This window comes from Chanodichthys erythropterus, chromosome 18 (assembly GCF_024489055.1).
Source record: "Chanodichthys erythropterus isolate Z2021 chromosome 18, ASM2448905v1, whole genome shotgun sequence".
Lineage (NCBI taxonomy): Eukaryota > Metazoa > Chordata > Actinopteri > Cypriniformes > Xenocyprididae > Chanodichthys > Chanodichthys erythropterus.
This window is the reverse complement of record NC_090238.1, coordinates 4,346,352-4,371,351: the sequence shown is the minus strand read 5'-3', so window position 1 is coordinate 4,371,351 and position 25,000 is coordinate 4,346,352. Positions and strand designations below refer to the sequence as shown.

Sequence of the window (25,000 nt, the reverse complement as noted above, 5' to 3'; positions counted from 1 at the left end):
TGCAGTATTCTTTAGGTGTATGTTTTAAAGATTCACATTATATTAGTTTTTAATTTCTAAAGTATTTAACAACTGAAAGTCAAAGTCCATTCCATGACTGTTTTTTTCATATTTAATACTGTAGCTGCTTGTTTTAAAGCAGTCTATTGTACAAAGTGCTATTTAAATAAACGTATCTTCACTGAAGTGCTGAACAGAGCTGGTGCAAACATATCCACATCGCTATGATCAGTTGCTTTCTTTCTAATGCCATTCGTAAATACCTCTGATTGGCCATTGTGTCCACGCTCATAAAATATGTCTGTGATTGGCTACGATGACGAACACTTCAAAAACATGTTGTAAATAGACATCAATGATGCTCTTCACCGAGCGCATACACACGGGAGCATTTGAAAGCAGGCATCTATGAGCGGACTGGTCTGCTCATAGACGCCTGCTTTCAAATGCTCCGTGTGTATCTGTGTAAGTGCTTGTTCAAGAGCATCATTGATCATTGATCAATGCTCCCATGTTGAGCACGTGATCACAATGGCCAATCAGAGGTGTTTACGAATCCACTCAACAGCGCTCAAAGCGTCACATTTTTAAAATTTCAGTACTGACTTGGTATTGAAGTCAGTACTTTTGACAACACTATTACTGACTGTATACCGGTCTTTAATAATGTTTGAGATTTTTATCAGTTTAGTTTATTAGTAGTTCTTTAGGCTGCTAAACGACACAGAATAAATGTTTGTTTGACTTTTTTACCATATTTGAATCAAAACTGGGACTCTAAGAATTGGAATCAGTTAGCAGAATTGGAATTGGAATCGAAATCACTAAAATTCAAATGATACCCAACCCTTATTTGGATCCTTTAGAAGGTTATTTTTAGTCCAGTGAATCCTGTATGTCTCTTCTTATCTCACTAATGACTCGTTTCCATTGAGCGGTTCGGTTCAGTACAGTTCGGTAAGGTTCAGAATGGTACACCTTGATCAGGCTTGCGTTTCCACTGCCAACAAGTACCCTTACTTGATAGGCGTGGTGTAGCCGAAAAGTAGTGATCGACGTCATTCTTGCGCAAGGAAGAAAACGACACGGTAAACAACAATGGAGGACATACAGCAGATCTTGTTCTTGTTTCTCAGTTTGAGGCTGTCTGTTGCAAGACGATGGCGAGCTTTGCTTGCTGCACACCAACATTTGGCGTTTCAGAATACCAAGTACGCAAAGTTCAGACATCTATGCAGCAGCTCCTACCAGCAAGCGGAGAAGCAGAGGAGAAAACCAGCGTAACTTAAAAACTATTTTATTGTGTCATGAAATGTAGTTTCAAAAATTTTTCAGGCGAGAATGTAGTTGTTTAAAGCTCAAATCTGTGGTTTATTTATAAAGATAGCACCTGTTTGAAAATTTGATCTGATGTTGTCGGAGTTGTGTACTCTGACAAGAGCGGCTGTACCTCGGCTAGTCCTTCTGACATTCGCCGCTGGCTCAGATGTCTCTGTAGTGGTTAAAAACAAGATATCATTCATCTTGTGTATAACTGGCAATCTTTTGTCTCATGAATTTATAATTAGTTCCTGGGAAAATCGTTTTGGCTGAGGGTAAAGTGAAGTGTCATAACTTTATATATTTATTTAACTTTACCGTTGTACTTAGTGGGCTGTATGTTTGACTGAATTGTTTGCTTGTCTTTTATTTCTAATTGTATAGCTTCTCATACTTTATACTTATACTTTTGTAATGGTTGTTATTGATAATTAAAACTGACTAAAAACTGATTAAAACAAAAAGAGAGGGTTGTTTTGTCTTGTCATTTTATTATAGGTACATGTAGGCTACATACAGTGAAGATAATCAGAGTACATATGCACATATTGCCTGAACCACACATTAATAGGTTTCATATTTTTTAAATGAAAATGTAAAGAGGCAGGGTTGTTTTATATTTTGTTTTGTTATAGCCTAGCTTACATGAAGTGAAGATAATTAATGCACGTGTTGCCTGAACCACATTTGTGTGACGCCTCTTCTGTTGTCTTTCCCCTTGTTGCACACGCAAGTGACGATTCTCTGTTAACCAACCAGAGTGTAGCTCCACCCTTTTGGTATGGTACTGTTGTGCTTGGTACCCCAGCGAAAGGGTCCATGGTACCATTCACAAATTTTGACAATGGAAATGGCAAAAATTGCGTACCTTACCGTACTGTACTAAACCGAACCGTACCGCTCCGTGGAAACGAGCCATAACACACCAGTGGGGCTGAAGACTGAACTTCTCACCAAGAGTTTTACTGTGGTTACCATTTATGCACTTAGATTTCCCTGTATTAAGCTGAGAGAGAGTGAGAGAAGACTCGCTGAATCACTCACACTGTTTGTGAAATTACATCATGCAAAGTTTTCAAATTACTGGTTTACTCTGATAATCTGTTGGTATTAATTTACTCATCTAACCTACATGCTATAGTGCATAAATGTTTGCTGGAAAATCCCGCTTTATAATCTTGATACCTGCGGGAATATGTAAAATTATGCAAAATATCCACATTCCTTTGCCGAAATCAGGCCCTGCAAATAATGTTGAAGCTAGAAGTGTATCTTGTTTCTCTCACTCAAAACAATTGGATATAAAGTTTTTAATAATGTCAAATACACAGATATGATTATGTTGCGACACAATAAATAGCTTTCAGTAGTAGATTCATAAGATTCTGTGTTTTTGAAAAATTTGGAAAATGGGTTTTGATGATTTAGATTCTTCAGGTTTGACTGTATGCAGATGTTACATGCTAACCAAATGTACTGCACATTGATGCATGTGTAGTTGGTGAAATACTGCCAGTAGTTGGGCCTGTTTCATGTGTCTTAGGGAAATGTGGTGGCCTATGTAATTTAAAGGGTTAGTTACCCAAAAATGAAATTTCTGTCATTAATTACTCACCCTAGTGTCGTTCAAAACCCATGAGCCGGCGTTCTGATGTAGAACCCCGAAGCGCTGCACTGTTTACTGTCAACAGCGTAGGAGACTGACAGTGAAGAGAAGAAACTGTTGAAAAGTAGTTTTGTTTTGGCACACAAAAAGTATTCTTGTCGCTTCATAACATTAAGGTTGAACCACTGTAGTCACATGGATTATTTTAACAATGTCTTTAGTACCTTTTTGGACCTGGTTCTGATTAGAGAGGTCAGAAGATCTTGGATTTCATCAAAAATATCTTAATTTGTGTTCCGAAGATGAACAAATGTCTTTTTGGAACGAAAATGACAGAAATTTATTTTTTTAAATTTAACCCTTTAAGACATTTGTATGTCCAAGGTAGTGATTGTCCCTCTTTTCCCACCTGAAAAGTGTGTTTTGGGGTGGGGGGTTACTGGTTACTGTATGATGATTAAAATCGGAAAAACTGGCTTGGTTGTCATGCACAGATTGCTCCTGACAGCGCTGCACATGTTCATGGTGCCATAGCAAGGGTTCAAAGCGCCAAATGCAAGTAAAAATCAGCATTGAAGTTGTTAATCACCAGGGACCCTTTTTGAATTTTGGCAACGCGTGGTTGTGAGAATGCGATATGGCTTAGTTTGATCATCAAATCAGTGTTGTAATTATATAAATATAGTCTGATGTGCTGCATGTTTCAGGAGCATACAGTGAGTGGAGCGTTCATTCATTTTCAGATTTGAGTCACAGTAAATGCCACTCTGCAAGTGCTGTGTGTTTGAGTCACTTAGAATTTTCATTTGGGAATGCAACCTGCAGCAACCATCTTTCCAAATCCGTAATGAGAATAGTTTATACAACACGTCTCTCTGCGGTTTTCCGCCAACATAAATACTGGGGGCTGTTAAGGTTTTCCTTCTTTTTTTTTTTTTGTCTGACCCATCTTCAAAGTTAATATAACTCCTGCATTTGTTGTAGGGCTGCAACTAACTATTAATTTGGTAATCAATCAGTCTGCTAATTATTTCTTTGATTAGTCAGATTTAAAACAATCTGTATTTTAAAGTAATAATTTTAAAATAAATAATTTATTATTTAAAGTAATAAAAAGTAAAGTGCTATTCCAGTATTGTCCTCTGAACGATGTGCGAACTGAAAGTTATGACAACAATTACATGTACAAATAAAAACAGTAGGTTTAAATTGTTGGAATCAGTTTTAAAATTGATAGACCGATCAAAGTGCTGACTGTTAAGTAGTAGAATGTAAAAGAAGGTAGTATTTGACTTGTTTATTACATGCTATTACAGTAATCCCTTTACAGTTGCTGCTCTGCGGCATCTCGTGCACGTACAAACTAGGCACGTGCACGATATGAGCACACAGAACAATATCCGCGCTCACGCAATCTTGTGTCTGTGACAAGCTCTCTCTCAACCCTCTCTACACTCTTGCATATGCTGGTGCTCGGTCTGTGAAGTGTAATGGAGACTTGCTTGCTGTCAGGATGAGCCTTTTTGCAAAATGGAAATTTTTTACATTTACACAGACGGAAATGTGTTACTATTGTAAAATTGAGACGGTCTGAATGAAAATGCAAATCCACTCTGTCAGTAGGTGGTGCATAGTCAGTTCCCTTCAGAGAACCCCCACCCCCAATTCAATAATTATATTTTTCTTCCAATATTTCGAGCATCTTGAACGGTGAGCTTGCTGTGCCTGATACAGTATTTTCTGTGCTCTCCTCTTCTGCGTCCGTCTTCAGCATGTCCCTACTCTGGCATGTGTTAACGTCCTTTTTACAGACTTTGTAATTTCCAAACATATGACATTTTGGGAAATGATTGCAATGCGGTTTGTGTACAAAGTCCAGAACAGAGATCGGACAAAATAAAACAAACAAACAAACAAACAAACAAAAAAAACACAAATTTCACTGTTAGATAAAAATTAACTATGCACTGATTTTACATCTATGAAGTGATTTAGTGGTAGAAATTTAAAAACTGCAAAATGTAAACATTGTAAACCAATCATTATGCTACACAATTAACAGTAGGACTGCATTTTCATACACTGTGTCTTTGGGATGGTATGTTTTCATGTAATGGAAAAGGTTTGTTGCATTTCACACCTTGGTTTGAACCGACATACTAAAAGTGTTAGGTCCGAGTCCACTTTGTCGAGTCCAAGTCCTTTACCAAATTAGATTCAGTGGGAGATGTTTATTAATATCTTATCTTAATTTTATGTTTATTACTTTATTAATTTATATCTTTCATGTTACACATGATGTGGACTTGACTATACTTAGAAGAATTGTCAATGTCAAGTTCAAGTACAAGTTTACACGAATGCATCCAAAGTCCAAGTTCATTCATAATTTTATTTGAGTCCGGACTTGATTCCGAGTCAGGTATCAAGTACCCCAACCCGAGTGACGACATATTTTGCACACTGTGGGCCGGTTCCCACATACGTTTGACCGTTGTGCTTGTGTCTTTTGCAGCATCTCGTGCAGGACATGCCGTTCCAAAAACACCCCCTCAAGTTAAAATTTCAAGTTTAACTAAACAAAAACAAATCTTTTTTTTTTTTTTCTTCTACTGACCTTCATCTCTGATTTTAACCACATCCATATAATTGTTGCTTATCTTTTTTTTTTTTTTTTTTTTTTTTTTTTTTTGTAGGGTAATGCATGTTCGCTTATGTGGACTTTGCCCTAGCCAGCTCTCTGCAGACTAGCTGGCTATTGTCAGTTAATTTGTTCTGTGTAATACACTGGTAGGGTAATCCGTATCGATTAATAATGTCCTGAGTAGGGATGTGAAATCACGATTAATCGTTTGCAAAATAAAAGTCTGTGTTTACGTAATATGTGTGTGTTCTGTGTATAATAATTATGTATATATAAATACACACACATACATGAATAAATTTAAGAAATATATGCATGTTTAAATAAATATATATTTATATATATTTTATATTACATATAAATATAAATATTTTATATATAAATCTAACATTTTTCTTAAATGTGTCTATATTTATATATACATAATTATTATACACAGAACACACACATATATTACGTAAACACAGACTTTTATTTTGCAAGCGATTAATCGTTGCACATCCCTAGTCCTGAGCTTATCATCAACATAAATTTTATCACGATCTCAAAATGATGTCTTTTATCATCATCCCTTGTTGCCTTACCTGCCATCTTGTCCATATATATATATATATATATATTTTTTTTTTTTTTAAATCAGGTCAGCTTTTCGGCCCAATATACTTCCTTCTCTCAAATCTTCAACTGTTTAGTTCATCAAGTGTTCACCTAATATTAAAAAATGATGTAGAATAGTATAAATCAGTGGTTCCCAACCATATTCCTGGAGGACCCCCAACACTGCACATTTTGTCAGAGACCTTTTATATGTTAAAAACATTATCTTAATACTGTAAAATGTTATATGTTAAAATTAATCTAAAGCTACTTTTATGTATCATTTATCTGGTTGTATTTGAATTCTTTTCATGACATTAATTGAGATTATATGGAACATTTGCTCTTTTAAAAATGTGGTAACACTTAATTTTAGGGTCTTTTATCTAGTTGCTTATTAGCATGTATATTACTAGGATATTGGCTATTTATTAGTACTTATTAAGCACATATTAATGCCTTATTCTGCATGATCATATTCTACATCCCTAAATACCCCCCAATACCTAAACTTAACAACTACCTTACTATTTATTAATAAGCAGTAAATTGACTGTGGAAAAAGTCGTAGTTAATAGTTTATATGTGTTCCCTATACTGAAGTGTTATCAAAATAATATATTTATCACACCAGTGATAAATGAGCAAGTGAAATCAAAATGTATAGAAGTGGTAAAAGCATCTAAAACATGTTTTCCCTAAAGCATACGTTGAAAAAACAATCTTTATGGTCCACTTATGTTTGTCAGCTAACCAATATGAAATAGATAGTTACGGAAAAACAGTTTGAGAATTTGTTTCCATTGAATACGTACATATGTTTGCTAATGTCCTTTCTCACATGTCCAGCTCTGGGTCTTTATTTAATTGTTTATGTGAAATGATGTGAATTGATCAATTAATGCATATGTGCATCTTAATCTTAACATTAAAGGTTGAGCCTCTCTCTTTTTGTGATCTTTTTCAGTTCTACAAACATGTGGTCCAAAGTGTGGAGAAATTCATTCAAAAGGTTAGTTCTTATCATCCTGCAAATGTGAAATAAATGAATAGATATTCTGAGTTTCTACAGAGTTTGGAAAATGCCTAGAGGGAGCTCAAGTGTGCCTAAAATGTAATATTTATGAAAATAAAAAATTACATGTCCTACATGGAAATGAAAGATTAATTAATAGCGTTAAAACTTTAACTTGCTAATGCGTGAATTATTTAAACATACATGAAAATACCTCCATGTAATTTCCTTTGCACAATTTTCAAGTATTATTTGTGCAGAAAACTCTTCACCATTTGAATCCGGAATGTCACTAGATCTTAAAAGTATCTTACAAAAGATTTACTTGCCAACAAAAGTGCACCAATCCATGTATATGTCAGCCTTGTGTGAAAATGCCTTTTGCGCATCCAGTAGCTTGCTTACAGCATTGCGAGCACAGGCACTGTGTTGTTTCAGACTGATTCCCTGAGCACACAGAGTACAGCTTTTGATTCACAAAAAGAGCTTCCTAACTCAGAGCTTGGTGTGATTTATCCTTGTAAATTCTAAAAAAAAAAAATAATAATTATATAATATGTGTGTATTTGGAGCCTGGACCCTTTGCACTCTTTTCCATTGTTCATTACTTCTTGCACTTTTGTGTTTGTAGTGCAAGCCTGAGTACAAAGTCCCTGGTCTGTATGTCATCGACTCCATTGTACGGCAGTCTCGTCACCAGTTTGGTCAAGAGAAAGATGTTTTCGCTCCACGCTTTAGTAAGAACATCATTAACACGTTCCAAAACCTCTACCGCTGCCCGACGGATGACAAGGTGTGTTATTTTTGTCACGTCACTGTAATCAGATGATGAAGCTCTTGTCTAGGCTGTTTTCCCTTTTGCTTATTTCCCAGTTTCGATGTTTGCATTGCAGAGCAAGATTGTCCGTGTGCTCAATCTGTGGCAGAAAAACAGTGTCTTTAAGAGTGACATCATCCAGCCTCTACTGGATATGGCAGCAGGGCTCCCACCCCCCAGTGTCACGCCCGTCTCTGCCAGCAGTGCTGTACCTGTCAACAGCACTACTCCTGGTAAATTATACACCATGCATTATACACAATAATGCATCCTCTCCCCTGTGAAACAATGCACTGCAGTGCCAACAGGTTTTACATTCAGAGAAATCACTGCACTGACTGGAGTCAGCCCCCCCCCCCACACATTTACCCACCCATCTACCCTGAAAAATCAGTCTGAAAATAGTTGGAAAAAATACCCTTTTTTGTGTTTTTTGTTTTTTTTTGTTTTTGTTTTTTTGCTCCTTCCTCCAGGAAATCTGGAATATATACCAAAATCTTATATTTTGATACGAGTAATTTTATTTTATGATGATGATAATATATATCACAATGCAGTAGTTTTTGCTTTAAAAAGGGTTATGATATAAAAATTTGAAACACAGATTTCAGTATCACTATACCGTGTACAGAATTATTAGGAAAATCTGACCTTTTTTTTTTTTTTCAAGCACATTTCTAGAAAATCAGAAAATCAACTTGCCTAATAATTATACACATGATGTAATACTAGCCTAACTAACATAAGTAAAAAAATAAATAACTACAACAAAGAAACTAATTACAAGTAATAGAAAAGACACAAATTAAACAGACCTACCTTAAAAGCACTAGAAATCAGAAATACAGCATACATTTTATAAAGTACTCAAATGTGCAGGGAAAAAACACTGCATCGTCTTCACTGTGTAAATTTGGTATTAGGGATATCCCAAGGATCGGTATCATGGGCCAATTAAGCATTTTTTAACTGATCAGAATTGGCTATCATCTGATGCCGTCCACTCTGCTGAGAACAACGTTTAGATGAATATGTAAATATGTGATGCACACTTTCAATAACAAAATAAACAACAAAATAGAGAAAACAGCGAGCATTTGATCATCATAGCCACGTGGGTATGTTTGTACGAGCTCTGCAATTTGGCACACTAGTAAAGTCACGTCACATTTATTTATAAAGCACTTTATACAGTAGATTGCTTAAAATCAAGCAGCTTTACCATATTAAACATGAAAATGTCAGTGTCTCGTTTCATCAGAAGTACAACTTCATTTTTTGACCCAATATACAAAAACATTTTCTACTATAAAGCAGCTCTCCAGTGTGTCCATGTTTTCACTCACGAACATCTGACTTCCACGTACTCCACAGGAGAAATGAACCAATTATTACGGACTAATGGTAGTACAAGGGTTGTTACCAGTCTTTTCCAGAAGTTTATTTTAAAAGTTTAGCAAATCAAAATAGAGCTGTCAGATGAATTGCCCAAATTGGTAATCCGACACAGTAGACCTGACATTAATACAATTTATTTTTACTAATATGTCCATCCTTTAATGAAAAATATCTGTTTGCACTAGTATAACATTTGAGGGACTAAAGAAGGGCTGAATGTTCATATGCAACCAATCGTCCTCTGCTCCACAGTTGTACATGCACGTGTCCTTATTGTGTTTACGTGCCGTGTACCCCTTTTTCAGTATGTCAACCCTTCAATCACATAAGGTTGCCCTACCACTCAAAAAGCTGTTAGCATCATCTAGTTTTTGCTGACACCTTGAGGCAAAAATTGAGCATTACAACTTGCTTAAAAGTCATGTTGTTCTATGTTTATCTGTGACTGCACAAATATACATAAAAATGTTCTCCTCCTTCGTAAAGGAACTCCTGCAACTCCAGCCACTCCAGCCAACATAGTGCAGAGTCTCCCGGACTGGGCATCTCAGATTTCCAACACAGACACAGTGGCAGCGGTTGCCCAGATCTTACAAAGTCCTCAGGGCCAGCAGGTCAGACTTCTCATCCACTGAAAACTCTGTTCTCTGCACAGCTGTATTTCTGACAGGTGTGTATGTGTGTGTTTGTAGTTGCAGCAGCTGGTTCAGAGCCTGCAGATGCAGCAGCAGAAGCCTCAGCCGTCCCTGCTGCAGGCGCTGGATGCGGGTTTGGTGGTGCAGCTGCAGGCCCTGACCGCACAGCTCACTGCGGCCGCAGCAGCCAACACGCTCAACCCGCTGGAACAGAGGGTTTCATCCTTTAACAAGGTCAGAGACTTGGTTTAACTCTTGCATAACACTATCCATTGTGAAGTATCTCTTCTCTTATTGGACTTTTTGTGGTGTTGTAGAAGCTGTTGGGTCAGTTCGATTTCGGGAATGAGTCGGAACACAGCGAGGATTCCAAGAAAGATTCTACGTCATCTCAGTTGTATGTTCTTCGTGTGCTATTTAAAAAAAAAAAAAAGCTGTTCCTTGTGTTGTTTATTTTTTAAGTCATGCCCTTACTGTCTCTCTCAGACCTGTGGTGTCAGATTCCATCAATAGCTCAATATTTCATCAGCTGGCCGAGCATCTTCAGCAGCAAAACCTTGAGCAGTTTCAGAAACAGCTAATGGAGCACCAGCAGCATCAACAGAAGGTACTTAGAGCTCTAACACATTATGTAAAGAAAGAATCATGATTCTAAGTCTTTCTCATACCTTGATATTAAATAATGCACTTTATTTTTGACAGTCCATGACCATGGAGAGCCAGGATGCCATCTTTGGTCCTGAAAGTTCTGCCCCTCCTGGCCAAAGCAGTGCCCCACCACAGCTCCCAGAACAAGAAGCAAAAATGGATGACTCCATTGATAACCAACAACAAGTAAGATCACATATCAAGCCGTAGTTGGGAGGAAAAGTCTATGGTAGTCATGTATTGGCAGTAGTTTAAAGTTGGTTTCTCATTAAAGCCCATTTCACACAGAGATTCCAGAAAATGCATTCGTTTGATTTTGCTTTATTCACACTGCCAGTGATTTTCTGGAATCTGTGCATGCGTTCACACACACATCCTGATTTGATGATAAACTAGCACTTCGGGTGCTGTTCCACTAATCTGGCAAACAATTGCAGCTTCAGTGTCATCACTACGACACATCCCTTAAGGCATTGGTCCTGCCTTTTAAGTAAGGCTTTATTTATATAGCACCTTGTAAAACAGTGTTTACAAAGTGCTTTACATAATAGAAATACCCAAAGAAAGAAACAAACATGCATACACATTGAAATAAGATAATACATATAAATAAGACAAAAAAAATAAATACCAAAAAATAAAATCAAAGAAATAAGATAATAAAATACAACAATAAAATTAGTCAAGGAAAAGGCCTTAGTAAACAAATGTGTTTTGAGATATTTTTTATAGTGTACAGCGAGTCGATGGCTCGTAGGTTGTCAGGAAGAGAGTTTTATAGCTTGTGACGGAAATAACTAAAGGCTGACTGACAAACTTTTAGCCATGTCTTAGGCACAACCAACAAATGACTATTTGATGTTTGGAGCAATCTTGCTGGAGTGTATTTATTCAACAAATTAAAAACGTATATTGGGCCAAACTAATAAGAGGATCTTGATGAAGGCCAGTGAAGGGATCTGAATATTGGACAAATGTGATTTCTAGTTTTAGAGCGAGCATTCGTGCAGCTGCGTTTTGAACTCTTTGTATGTGTTTAATAGAGCTCTTTGGTAACCCAGCAAAAACACTGTTGCAGTAGTCAATATAGGCATATGCATGAATATAGACAAATGCATGAACAAGTTTCTCATTGTCAGAAGGGGAGAGAATATCACGTACTTTGGAGATGTTTCTGAGGTGATAATATGCTGTTTTAGTAACAATGCTAATGTTTTTTAAAACAGATCACTGTCAAACATGATTCCTAAGTTCTTGGCCTGATTACTGGCTTTTAGTCATAGTCAAGATGTGGAGAAATATATGTTCTTTGCATGTCTTTACCGATAACAAGTACCTCTGTCTTAGCAGTCGAAAGTTCTGGGACATCCGCAATTTTATGCTCTCTGCAGTCCAGTAGTGTGGAAATTGAATTGTGGGCATCTGCTGCAAGTGAAAGATAGTTGCATGTCGTCTGTGTACTAGTGAAATGAAATATTGTACTGGTTAATTACACCAGCTTAAGGAATAATGTATAGGTTAAATAATAGAGGACCCAAAATTGAGCCTTGAGGAACACCACAAGAAATGACGTAATGCCTGGAGGGTGTTTTGTTCACACAGGGTGCGTTCCAGGACTGATCTCTGATGTTTCTAGGTTCCCATTCCCGGATCAATCCTGGGACGTGTTTGCGTTTACAGAGAAGGCATTCTAGCCTTTTTCTGTTGGATGTTTGTCACACTCACTGATTAATTAATGTAAGCGAGGTGACAAGCATACAGTTTAAGCACCATTTTCATGTGTGCATTTTGCAGGACATGGATATTGATGAGGGACAGGATACTGTAGATGAGGAGCTCTTTGAGGCTGAGGAGAAGAAAACCAGCAGCACCCGTTCAAGGACACGCTCAAGATCTCGGTCCAGGTTGGTGTAGCATTGTTGCTAAATAGCTCTTGCCTCATTTCCTTTTTTCAGCCACAGGTAAAGAGCTCTCTCGTGAAAACCTCTTTATTCCCAGGTCACCTAAGAGAAGGAGGTCAAGATCTCGTTCAGGGTCTCGGAAGCGCAAACACAGGAAGCGATCGCGGTCTCGATCAAGGGACAGAAAGAGGAAGTCCTCCCGTTCTTACTCCAGTGAGCGGCGAGCGCGGGAAAGAGAAAAGGAACGGCAGAAAAAAGGACTTCCTCCTATCCGCTCAAAGGTTCTTAGTGGTAAGAGGTCTACATTATGCTTTCTGAATTTATAAGAGTCATGTTCAAGAGGTTTAGTCTGTCAAGTTTTCATACAAATACGTTGAAACTTTGTGTACAAGCTAACTTGTTGATGGTAAGCATTGTTAAACCTGTGTACTCAAAGTAAGGGATAGTTCACCAAAAAATTAAAATTTTGTCTTATTACTTGCCCTCAACATCTGTAATGCATGTTAATTTCCCAATTCCTCTTTCAGTTTGCAGCACTACCCTATGGGTTGGTCAAGTGGACAAGAAGGCCACCCAACAAGATCTTACTAACCTTTTCGAAGAGTTTGGTCAGATTGAATCTATCAACGTGAGTTGAGTTTTTGTAAATTTGAGTACTTGAGAGCTCCTTAGATTAGTTTATTTTTAGTTAGAGCAGTTGTGCCATCTGGCCAGGAGGCATTTTTGGAATCTATACAATTTTTTTTTTTTTTTGCTGAAGTGTTATTAGAAATAGCCTAAAACTTGAAGTAAAGTCTTGAAAATAAAGGTTCTTTATTGCCATCTGTGGCTTCATGAATAGCTTTTAACATCTATGGAACCTTGCTGTTCCAAAAAAAGAAGTTCTTTAAAGAACTGTTGATTGAAAGGTTATTTTGGGGAACCAAAAATGATGGTCCTGTGGCATCACTGCAAAAAAAAAAAATTGGAGCATTTATTTTTAAGAGTGTATTTTAGGACAGCTTGTAGGTCCTCAGGAGTTTTTAATGCTTTTTATTTATTTATTTTTCCAGATGATTCCTCCCAGAGGCTGTGCTTACATCTGTATGGTCCATCGTCAGGATGCATACCGTGCTCTTCAGAAACTGAGCACGGGCTCCTACAAAATTGGTTCAAAGGTCATCAAAGTATGTGTGAAGAATGTTCGCTGACTTATCTTTGCATTGTTCTATAATTTCTTTTGGGAATATGTCTTAAACTTTGCGTTGCTTGCAGATCGCTTGGGCCCTCAACAAAGGGGTGAAACAGGAGTACAAGCAGTTCTGGGATGTGGACCTTGGGGTCACTTATATTCCATGGGAGAAGGTCAAACTGGATGACCTAGATGATTTTGCAGAGGGAGGCATGATTGACCAGGAGACCGTCAACAACGGTGAGAAGTATTTCCTCGTTTAGGATCTGAAAATTGTATATTGTGTAACATCCATTTATTCTTATACTCGGCACTTAACCTTTTTTTTTTTTCTCTCTCTGCAGAATGGGAATCCCAGAGGAATACTGAGACGGCTAAAGAGACTCAGAGTCAGGCTGTTACAGCTGAAACCAGGACAACCAGCAGCACACCAAGTGAGGCCTTCACACAGCCTGTTACGATGATGCCCATGCAGGTATGATGTTAGCATCAATTCAGACCTGAAAATGTCCTGACTAATGGAACAACACATGTTTAGGTTACATCTGATTAAATTGCTAGATTTTAGGGAAGGTGTGGTGTAGCCATTAAAGATTTAGGCTGGTAACTGAAGGTTGTTGATTCAAACCCCACATAAAGTAATATAAGACATACTACCATTGCATCATTTTGCTCCATGAGGTGTGGAGACATCTGAATTAATAATGACTTGGCGTTTACTTATCATGGATGTCTTTGTGTGGTTTAGATTCCAGTGGCACAGACGGTCTCTGCTGTTGGCCTTGTGCCTCCATCCTTCCCTGTCACCATGGCAGTGCCCCCACCAGGGTTTGGTCCTCCTCCACCCTTTCTGAGGGCAGGGTTTAACGCCTCACAGCCTCCCCCAGGTACATTCAAACCTCAACATTCAGTATGATAGATTTTTAATAAAATTTCCAGTTGTTGACATTAGTTAACTTCATTATTTATCATGAACTAACAATGAAAAATACTTCCAAAACATTAATGAACCTTTGTTAATGTTAGTTTCAGCATTTCTTAATAAATTATTAAAATCAAAAGTTGTATCTTTTTTTAATATGATTTTAATGGACTTAAGGTAACATCACCTTTATTTATATAGCGCTTTATACAATACAGATTGTTTTAAAGCAGTTTTACAGTGATAAACAGGAAAATGATGCATTTCGGCTGTTGTTCACCTGAAGTCAGTTCAGTGTTGATTCATTGTAAAGATCATCAGTTATTAAAGGATTAGTTCACTTCAGAATTAAAATTTCCTGATAATTTACTCACCCCCTTGTCGTCCTTGTCATCGTGCTAATCTGCTTGGAGAGGGCACAGATTGCTCTCTTTGACATTATTGCGGTGAGGAAAGAACACAATCACGTGATTTTTAAAGAGAAGTGTTGTCACCATATATATGGTTCATTGGAGGCGTTTCAGAATGCTAATGAATATGAACCTGAACGAGCATGTTACTTACGCACATGTGGGATTTATCAACAGTGAATGCTTACTCGTGTGCACAAGAGCTGCGTGCGCACGTTTGATAAATACATATTTTTTTTGTACTTGGGCACATTCTAAATTTCATTCGTAGGACAAAAATATAGAACCTTTTGTACCCACTGTTGATAAATGAGGGCCGTGGAGGAAAAAAATTGTGGACTTGGTTTGAAAAACCTAAATGGTCATAAAATAGTCATATTTGTGTTGAGCAGAAATTACCGCCATAGGAAATGAACAGGAAATAGGTAAAAATGTGAAAATACACCCTATGTCTAAAAACAAAAGAGAAAACAAAGAATTTATTTTACATGTAGAGTTACATAGGAATTTAGTGGTCACGCCATGACATTACTGATGTTTTTCTTTTTTACTCCCACCAGATGGCACTAATCTGCCTTCAAAAATGGGATTTTAAAGGCATTTTCTCTATTTTAATATGAAATATATCTTTAATTGAACTGTAATTAAATAAATAATAATAAGTCATAGTTTTTTTTTTTATTATTTTCAATGGGAAACATTATCATAATTATTGCATAAATATTAATTAGTACCATGAAATTCTCTCAAAATACAAAAGAAAAAAATATCATTGAACAAAAGATATATTACAGTGAATTTACTAAAAATGAAAAAGTTACATTTCAGGTGCTCAGACACTTTTGAACTTGAACCACACAAGTGTGACGCCCAAATGAACAATACCAGAGGGTTAAATTCATTTAATCTATAAAGCAGTTCTGCAAAAAAAAAAAAAAAGTCAGTTCTCGTATAACAGCGTCAGTACAGTCAGGTCTATAATGTTGAATATTAAGTGTAAATTTCTCTTTCACAGGTTTTATGGCCACACCAGGAGTAGGACCGTCAGCAGTTGGAACCAGTCTTGCTTCAGCTCAGACATGTATGTTAAACAGCCTCTGTAAATAAGTCATCCTGTAATGTTTTTTGTGAAAGTGCTTTCCTTAAGGTCAAATTTTCAAGCTCCTAAACTGCCGTTTTACCTTCTCTCTCACCTTTATAGCTCTAGTGCAGCCTTCATTGCCAACCACTCAAGAGAACAGCAAAGATTCTCCGTTTGGAGCCATGATTCCTCCCACCAGTACTATTCCTGGGAGTTTTATGCCATCAGCAATGCCCGGGGCAGGAGTCTTTAACCCTGTGGGAGCACAGCATCAGCAGAGCAGCACAGACAAACCTCCTCAGTCTGCAGAAACTATGGAGGCCGCTTCTGAGATAACACTACAAGGTAAATGGGTTTATAAGCACATTTTACTTAATATGAATACAAGTCGTGTGCATCTACAACACGGTATGCTGTTATTTTTTTTCTGTAGAACACGAAAGGAGAATTGTGTTGAATCTTGCAGCAATACAATGACAGTTCATAGGACTTGTGCTGTATACCAAATCTGTTTCAGAATCTAAATGATATTTTAGAGATTTGGTAGAGATGATCATTATCAGTGAGCATGTTTACATGCACATCAGTACTACCAAAAGTCAGCTGAAATAACCAGCTTCTCAAGAGTACATTTACTAGACTTAAAAAAAATCAGGTAAATCCTCAGTACTGATGTCACTGTGTATCATCCGTGTATCCAACCCAAGTGTTTCATTTGTCATGTGCACTTCAAAAAAACAAACAGAACACAGGTTATGGCTTTTTACATGCCAGGCGAAATAGGGTAGTTTGGAAAATGTAGCCATGTCAAATCCTTTTATGCTTAAAAATGGAAATTCATGTCATTTATTACTCACCCTCATGTCGTTCCACACCCGTAAGACCTTCGTTCATCTTCAGAACACAAATTAAGATATTTTTGATGAAACCCGAGAGGTTTCTGACCTCCCTATACACAGCAAAGTCATTCCAAATTTCAGGGTCCATAAAAGTACTAAAGAAATTGTTAAAATGGTTAATGTGACTGCAGTGGTTTGACCTTAATGTTATGAAGTAAAGAGAATACTTTTGTGTGCAAAAACAAAACAAAAAAATGACTACTTTATTCAACAATTTCTTCTCTTCCCTGTCAGTCTCCTACGCTGTTGACATGGTAAACATAGTGCAGCGCTTCCGTGTTGTACGTCAGAACACCGACTCATTATTGACCGACGCTGGTCACGTGAGCAGCACGACGCATGCGTGTGATGTCGACGCAGGAGTCGGCCAATAACAAGCCGCCGTTCTGGTGTAGAACATGGACGCGTTATGCTGTTTACAATGTCAACAGTGTAGGAGAGTGACAGGATAGAGAAGAAATTGTTGAATAAAGTAATTTTTGTTTTGTTTTGGCACACAAAAAGTATTCTTGTCGCTTCATAACATTAAGGTTGAACCACTGCAGTCACATGACTATTTTAACAAAGTCTTTACTACCTTTCTGGATCTTGAAAGGTGCAATGATGTTGCTGCCTTTGTGTGGTTCAGAAACCTCTCGGAAAATATCTTAATTTGTGTTCAGAAGATGAATGAAGGTCTTAGGGGTTTGGAACGATATGAGGGTGAGGAATAAATGACAGAAATTTCATTTTTGTGTTGACTGCTTAAAAATCGTCTGTTTGAGGATGTGCATGCAAACGTGCTCAGCAAATAACGACTTTGTCATGGAATATAACCACATGTTGTATGAACTACTGTTATGTTGTTTTTGGGGGATTACTTTTGAAGATTCCTTTTCATTTTTATCCTTGTACTCTTTTGTCAGGAATGCATAACGCAGTGCGCAGTGGAATGGGTCTGCTGGGTATGCACCCCTCTGCATCTCTAACACACCCTCTCTCTGGTCAGAGGATGGCAGGGCTGCTTCCCCTGGAACTGCGGCCCAACCTGCTCCAGGGACCCGGCGGCCGCTTCCCCCTGCTCATGCAGCCAGGTCTTGCTCATCAGGCCAATAACGTCCTGGATGCCTCGCTTCAAGCCCAAGCCCGTGTTCGGGTTCCGTTCTCTCAAATGGAGCAATTCAACCGCGCCGAGGGCAATTTTGCAAGAGCGCCTAACCCCTCATCTGCTGGGCCTGACAGTCTGGCCAAGGCCAATAATGAGACACCGCCCAGGTCAGACGTAGGTGGCCAACAAGAGGGAGATCAGGACTATCGCTTTCCACCGCCAGAAAAGCAGAGCACGGGCTTGTTGAAGACCCCTCCTTTGGAGATGCGTACTGAGCCTGTGCCCGCCAGACCCCCTTTACTCGAACGACCTCCAAGAGCAGTCGACGGTCGAGAGGGTAGAAGAGAAAACATGTCAGGAGGGTTCAGAACAGAAAGTCGCTGGGGGCCACCCAGGGGGGACTTCGATGAGCGAGACATGAGGGGGATGTCTGCCGGACCTCCGAAGGGTTTCCAGGAGGACCGCTCCAACCCTAACTTTCAGGGTCGTTTCGACGGCCGTGGCGGAAATTCATCAGGACCTGCTTGGAATCGTGGAACCGGGCCTTCTTTTAACGCCAACATGCACCAGGACTACGACGATCGGCGCAGACCTTGGGAAAGGCAGAAGGACCGAGACGACAGGGACATGGACTTCAGGGGCGAAATGAACGGCAACCGTCATAGCCGAGAGCGAGACAGAGAACGCGAAAGGGAGAGGGACAGGAATCGGGATCGCGAACGAGCCAGAGAGCGCAATCGCGAGAGAGAACGAGAGCGCGACAGGGAGAGGGAGAACGAGAAGGACAAAGAGCGGGAACGCTGGACTCCCCTTTCTTCGCAATCTCAGCCTCAACCGCTGCTTCCTCAACCCAAATCTCAGCCGCTTCTCCCACTTCCGACCCCCCTGCTCGCTCAGCCTCAAGCACAGGAACAAGCGCAAAATAATTTGCCGTCTCCGCCGCCGGTGCCGGTGCCCCAACACCAGCCTCACACGGAACCGAAACCAGATGCTGAACTGCAACCGGAAGAGAAACCAGAGTCACTCAGCCCCCCTAAAGAGTCGCCAAGTACTCAAGAGCAGGAGGAAGCTTCGTTTGTCAATGGAACGGAGGCGGATTCAAAACCTCAATTAGACATTTCAGAGCCCGCGTCCCAGACTGCTACAGAGCCCTCTCGTAGCCCCTCTCCATCCCTCACCTCCGCTAACGAGCCCTCGAAGGAAGAGAAGACCCCAGAAATGTGTGTTTCCTCACCTGTGGATGCAGACACTAAACAGACTGGGCCAAAGGTGAACGCTGAGACTGAACCTGAGCTAGAGAAAACTGACACTGAGGAAACATAATCATCACTCAGTAGGTAAAGATCATTTTGTATAGTCATCTCTGTAATCGTTTTGAAAGCTCTCACAGGACCCACTCGGTTCGCTAGATGATAGCAGACACCTTAATGAATGATTCTTACCTCTCAAGCTTCAAATGTATGTGCGTTCTAGGCGGCTCACACTAGAGGATCTAAATGGTAGGTGGGATTTTAATATTTTATTTTATTCCCTGTTTTTAGTTTTTAATGCAACCCCATTGTTTTAAACTAGGTGTGTTTTTTTTCTGTCATCATGACACTTGCTTGCCAAAATATTATCTAGCCTAATTGTAAATGCAGGGGGGAAAGAGGTTTGACCTTCCTATGGAAGAGTGTAAGGATTCTGGCTCTGTCCTTTGGATTGATTGCAGAATACTTGAAAACAGCACTGGCTTGTTTCGTCTTTTCTTTTCAACACTGCAGCTGCAAAGTTTGACATGAATGCTTCTGTGGTGTCCAATGCTTCTTGTCTCTAAAGCAGAATATACGTACATCAAATACAGTGAGAACAGTACTGAGTTTTAGTTGCTTTGAAAGGAACCTTTACAAAAAAAAAAGAAGAAGAAGATTAAACTACGATGTATTATCCCAATATTAAATGTCTGTGATTTTTCCTTCAAACTTCTATGGAAATACATGTGCTCAGAAAAGGCGATCAAAGGAAAAATGGATGTTTTGGTTTCAAATAAACATGCTCTGATTGTTAAAAAATTCTTTAGGACTGTGTTTTGTATCGAGGAGAGAAACCATCTGCACACAAAACCATTAAAGCCACGAGCCAAGTGATAATGGTGAAATGTTTGGGCTGTGAACTGATCTAAAGTTTTTGGGCGGCCACCAGATGTGTGTGTGTGCTGTGAGGTTAGCATCTCCTTCGTCTTTTACCCAGTAGAGCAGCTTTGCATGCCGCATCAAGTCTTGAAAGCATTGGAAATATGTCATGCACACATCAGTTTTGATACAGCTCACACTCAGATGTGTAATCTTCACCGGGTTTTGCTGCAGAATTCACTGCTAGTGTTTGATCACACAAAACACTCAGACACAAATGCTCTCCCTGAACTTGATAGAATGTTAACCACCATTATTTTCTCTAATATTGTGAAGTAGATGTGTACAGAGTCATTTTTCAGGAATAAAAAACCTAGAAAGCAAATTTATGCGTTTTTTTTTAATTATTATTGTGACAGTAGCTTCCTTTTGAGCTAATTGAAAGTATGCTGCCTGCTTTGCTTTTAAAGGGTTAGTTCACCCAAAAATGAAATTTCTGTCATTAATTACTCACCCTCATATCGTTCCACACCCTTAAGTCCTTCGTTCATTTTGAGAACACAAATGAAGGTATTTTTGATGAAATCTAAGAACTTTCTGTCCCTCCATAGATGGCAACATAACCACTTTCGAGGTCCAGAAAGGTACTAAAGACATCGATAAAACAGTCTACGTGACTGCAGTGGTTCAACCTTAATGTTATGAAGCGACGAGGAAGCACTGGATGTAAACAGCATATGAGACTGACACAGAAGAGAAAATATTGTTGAATAAAGTTATTTTTGTTTTGTTTTTGCACACTAAAGTATTCTTGTCGCTTCATAACATTAAGGTTGAACCACTGCAGTCACTTCAACTGTTTTAAGGATGTCTTTAGTACCTCTCTGGACCTTTAAAAAGTGGTAGTTAAATTGCTGTCTCTGAAGGAGTCATATACCTCTTGGATTTCATCCAAAATATCTTAATTTGTGTTCTGAAGATGAACGAAGGTCTTATGGGTGTGGAACGACATGAAGGTGAGTAATTAATGACAGAAATTTATTTTTTGGGTGAACTAACCCTTTAAACCACTATACAAATAAGTTTGCTGCCTAATTTTATGTAAATATATTAAAGTGTCCAATTCACTAATCACCTGAAGTTTAAGTCAGGCACTCACAGTTTTGATTAAAAACTGACTTGCTCATTGAAACAGAAGTCATTTTCATTGTGCAATTTTGAAATGAATATATTTCTCTGTTGGGTAGTTGAAGTTCCTGAGACATTCATCTATTACTGAATGTTAGATAGTGTGTCAGTAATATGGTATTTTAATAAAGCATGACCATTTTGTGACCGGCAGACAGAAATGCTTTAACAAAACAGTGGAAAACTGGTGGCGCACATGCAATTAACATGTTCATTGTGTGAACCTTTAAAGGGATAGTTCACCCAGAAAAGAAAATGATCATTTACTCACACTAATATTCCAAACGCACAAGACTCTGGGTTCCTGAAGAATCTTTGGAACAAAAATCAAGATATTTTTAATATTCTCTCATTGTTTTAGTCCATGCAACCAATATTTTCATGCTTCAAAAAAAAAAAAAAACGAATCCATTTGAATCAATCGATTTAATCAAGTCTGCTGAAAAGACATTGGTTCTAAAGCATCAAGTGAGCATTATTGTGCTTTAAATTGTGTTCATCTTTGAAGTGTAAATGTGAATGAATGACCTAAATTAACCCTTTTCATAATTTAACACATTTGTGTCTTTTCAGAAATATCTAATTAAACTGCTTGATTCAAATGGATTAATTTAATGAAGTTTTTGTGTATTTATTAACTTTTTGATGTGAAGAGAGTGTATTTTTTTTAATCAGCTCTTTTAATCATCAGCTCAGTAGCTTAATTATTTTTGACAGAACTTTAAAGGTGCCATATCCAACAGATGTGATTTATAAATACTCACAATTCCTATACAATTCCTATACAATAGGCAAAAAGTAGTATGTGAAATTAGTAGGTGTGCATTTGTAGTATTCACAAAGCAGTAAGTGAAAAGTACTCTAATGACCTATTACTAACACCTGAAGTGTGTCCAGTGGACATCTAACTGTACATGAGGCCCCTGGAGGGGATTAAAAAATGGTGCCGAAGCAACAAAACTGGTGCCAGTAGTCACAACAATGCCAACATTACGACTGAATTGCATTCATAACACATACAGAACATACTTTTTTGTATTGTCAATGTAAGTCTTTTGTCAAATGTAGAAGCTACTATAATTAGTATTTTGATTGTATAGCAAAGCTGTAAGACAATTTCATTGACATCAGATGAATCAAGAGTTTAGCAGTGCCCTGCTGATTAACCACACAATGCACTTGGCCATACATATCAGCAAACATACTTCTGATTTATGAACTTGCAGTATGAAGATGCTGCTTAACCAGCCATCTGCTGCTGGCGTGAGTGCTGGAGGATAGAGGAGGGGAGGAGGGCTTGTTAACTCACTCTCGCCAGAAAATCACTGAGGCTGAAATGTTTAAGCAGCAGAAATCTCTCTCACTACATAAAACACACAATGCAATACAATATAACCGTGATCGAGAGATTACAAATAAACTACTCAAAAGCCTGATATTTCTTAACATGATTTTTTCTAAGAAATTATGTTTGATGTTTAAAGTAAATTTACACTCTAAAAAAAAGCTGGGTTAAAAACAACCCAAGTTGGGTTGAAAATGAACAAACCCAGCAGTTGGGTTAAATGTTTGTCCATCGTGCTGGGCAGTTTTATTTAACCCCACTATTGTTTAAAAATGACTATATAGTTGGCTTAAAATGAACCCAAAATATGTTGGAAATTAAAAATCAGACACACAATTACTAGAGGCAAAAATAATAATCAAAAGGTGAACATTTATTAATAAGCAATTGAATAAATGTTTGTTTCATTATTAATCATTAATAAATTAATGTTCATTTATTAAACACATTGATACATTTTAATTTCCAACATATTTTGGGTTAATTTTAAGTGACCAATATAGTAACTTTTAAACAATATTTGAGTTCAAACTGCCCATCATGTTGAGCAAACATTTAACCCAACAGCTGGGGTTGTTTTTAATCCAGCTTTTTTTTCCTTTTCTTTTTTTTTTTAAAAAGAGATTGAACAAAACATTTGTTACAATATTTATTAATCTTTGTTAATGTTAGTTAATAAGTCATTCATTGTTCATGTTAGTTCACAGTGCACTAATAAAATGTGCATAAAAAAACTGAATGTTGAAATTAACATTAATTTAGATTAATAAATGCTTTAGAAGTGCAGTTCATGTTAACTAAAGTAGTTAACTAATGAAACCTTATAGTAAACTATTACCAGTAAATGTTTAACTTAAAACATTAATAACTGTTAATTTCCAACCTATTATGGGTTCATTTTTAGCCAGCTATACAGTCTTTTTTAGAACAATAGTAAATAAAACTACTCAGCAGGTTTGGTCAAACATTTAACCCAACTGCTGGGTTTGTCTATTTTTAACCCAGCATGTTTTAGAGTATACGCTGCTTCAGTCCAGTAAGCGTTCATCTTGAAATATTGCTAACAATATAAAAGTTAAGTTTACTAAAAGACACATTTACCTTGACCTGAAGGGGCTGTTTTTAGAATTATAACGAAAGGCCTTTACATTTTGATCATGTTGATAATGTATTAGCCTTGGAAATTCACATCAAATATGATGCAGTCGAGAAATAAAAAGCCATCCTTTAGTGATCCCTACGTACACTGATCTTTAGTTTTTGGAGGACTGGAGAAGAGAGACTGAGAAGTGTGAAACATGAGTTCTCAGCCTGAGCTCATAACACGTTCAGCTCTCAGCAGGTTCCTCAGCTCAGACTGTTCTCTGAGGACAGCAGCTCAGTTCTGTTTAGTTTACACTGCTTTCATATGCTAGTGTGTCGAATACACTACACAACCTTTAAAATCGGAACAGATTTGAAAACAGTAGGCATCATACACTTGCCGACTTTGTAAATAGAGTGGTGCAGGTATGACGTCACTGTAGGCCAATCATCTGTTCCCTTCACACCGGATCCCTCAACAAAAACCCAATAGGATTTTCCCATAGGCTTTTGGATAATTGCAATAAACAAGCTCTGTGATCAATAAAACTGTGATACCCACGTTTAGTCCATCAGGATAATTTTCACAGATGAACACATCTTTTATGAATTCTGAAGCCTAAATGCAGTTGTCAGAAGTAAAAAGCTAAAGTCAGGCTATAAACGGACTACACCAAGGTCCCACGACTTCAACATCACCATCACTGACTTTCAGTTTTTTTATAAAAACATTTTCCCAGAAAATTTGAGTTGGAATAGTTTATAAGAGCATGATTATAAGCGTAATGAGGTTGTAAAAGTGGACTGAGTTTACCTGTTTGGCGTGATGATGGCCTCTTTAGTTACATTTAGCACTTGTTAGCAACCAACTTTTTCAAGACACGTAACCGCTCAAAAGAAATCACGAGTGAGGTAACACTGATGCATTTTATGTCATAGAATAAAACGTTAAAGTATCTTGAGCCTGTGTTCAACACAAACCTTATTTCAGACCTTTAACCAAAACCCCATTCAAAAAACCCATTGACTTGATGATGGAACCGAAAGTGCTAAAATGCTAACTCGCTTCTGAGTTTTGGACTACAGAGTGATGTCAAACCTGCACCACTCTATAGTTACTGA

General features: G+C 37.9%; 2 protein-coding genes across 2 annotated transcripts in view; both read left to right on the top strand.

The window, feature by feature from the left end:
• scaf8 (SR-related CTD-associated factor 8) overlaps positions 1–20,678 on the top strand; it is a 48,517-nt gene extending 27,839 nt beyond the window's left edge. Inside the window, exons 3-20 of the mRNA XM_067368410.1 lie at positions 7,135–7,179; positions 7,814–7,975; positions 8,076–8,232; positions 9,884–10,011; positions 10,090–10,266; positions 10,350–10,429; positions 10,519–10,639; positions 10,735–10,866; positions 12,475–12,584; positions 12,679–12,872; positions 13,109–13,209; positions 13,634–13,747; positions 13,836–13,992; positions 14,097–14,227; positions 14,501–14,639; positions 16,100–16,165; positions 16,286–16,510; positions 17,970–20,678. Of these exons, the coding sequence (XP_067224511.1) occupies positions 7,135–7,179; positions 7,814–7,975; positions 8,076–8,232; positions 9,884–10,011; positions 10,090–10,266; positions 10,350–10,429; positions 10,519–10,639; positions 10,735–10,866; positions 12,475–12,584; positions 12,679–12,872; positions 13,109–13,209; positions 13,634–13,747; positions 13,836–13,992; positions 14,097–14,227; positions 14,501–14,639; positions 16,100–16,165; positions 16,286–16,510; positions 17,970–19,474 (3,744 nt within the window). The 3' untranslated portion in view covers positions 19,475–20,678. The remainder of the gene's footprint in view (positions 1–7,134; positions 7,180–7,813; positions 7,976–8,075; positions 8,233–9,883; positions 10,012–10,089; positions 10,267–10,349; positions 10,430–10,518; positions 10,640–10,734; positions 10,867–12,474; positions 12,585–12,678; positions 12,873–13,108; positions 13,210–13,633; positions 13,748–13,835; positions 13,993–14,096; positions 14,228–14,500; positions 14,640–16,099; positions 16,166–16,285; positions 16,511–17,969) is intronic.
• The window catches only part of tiam2a (TIAM Rac1 associated GEF 2a), a 133,200-nt gene continuing 127,614 nt past the window's right edge, over positions 19,415–25,000 (top strand). Inside the window, exon 1 of the mRNA XM_067368406.1 lies at positions 19,415–19,488. The gene's annotated coding sequence lies outside the window, so the exon portion shown is untranslated. The remainder of the gene's footprint in view (positions 19,489–25,000) is intronic.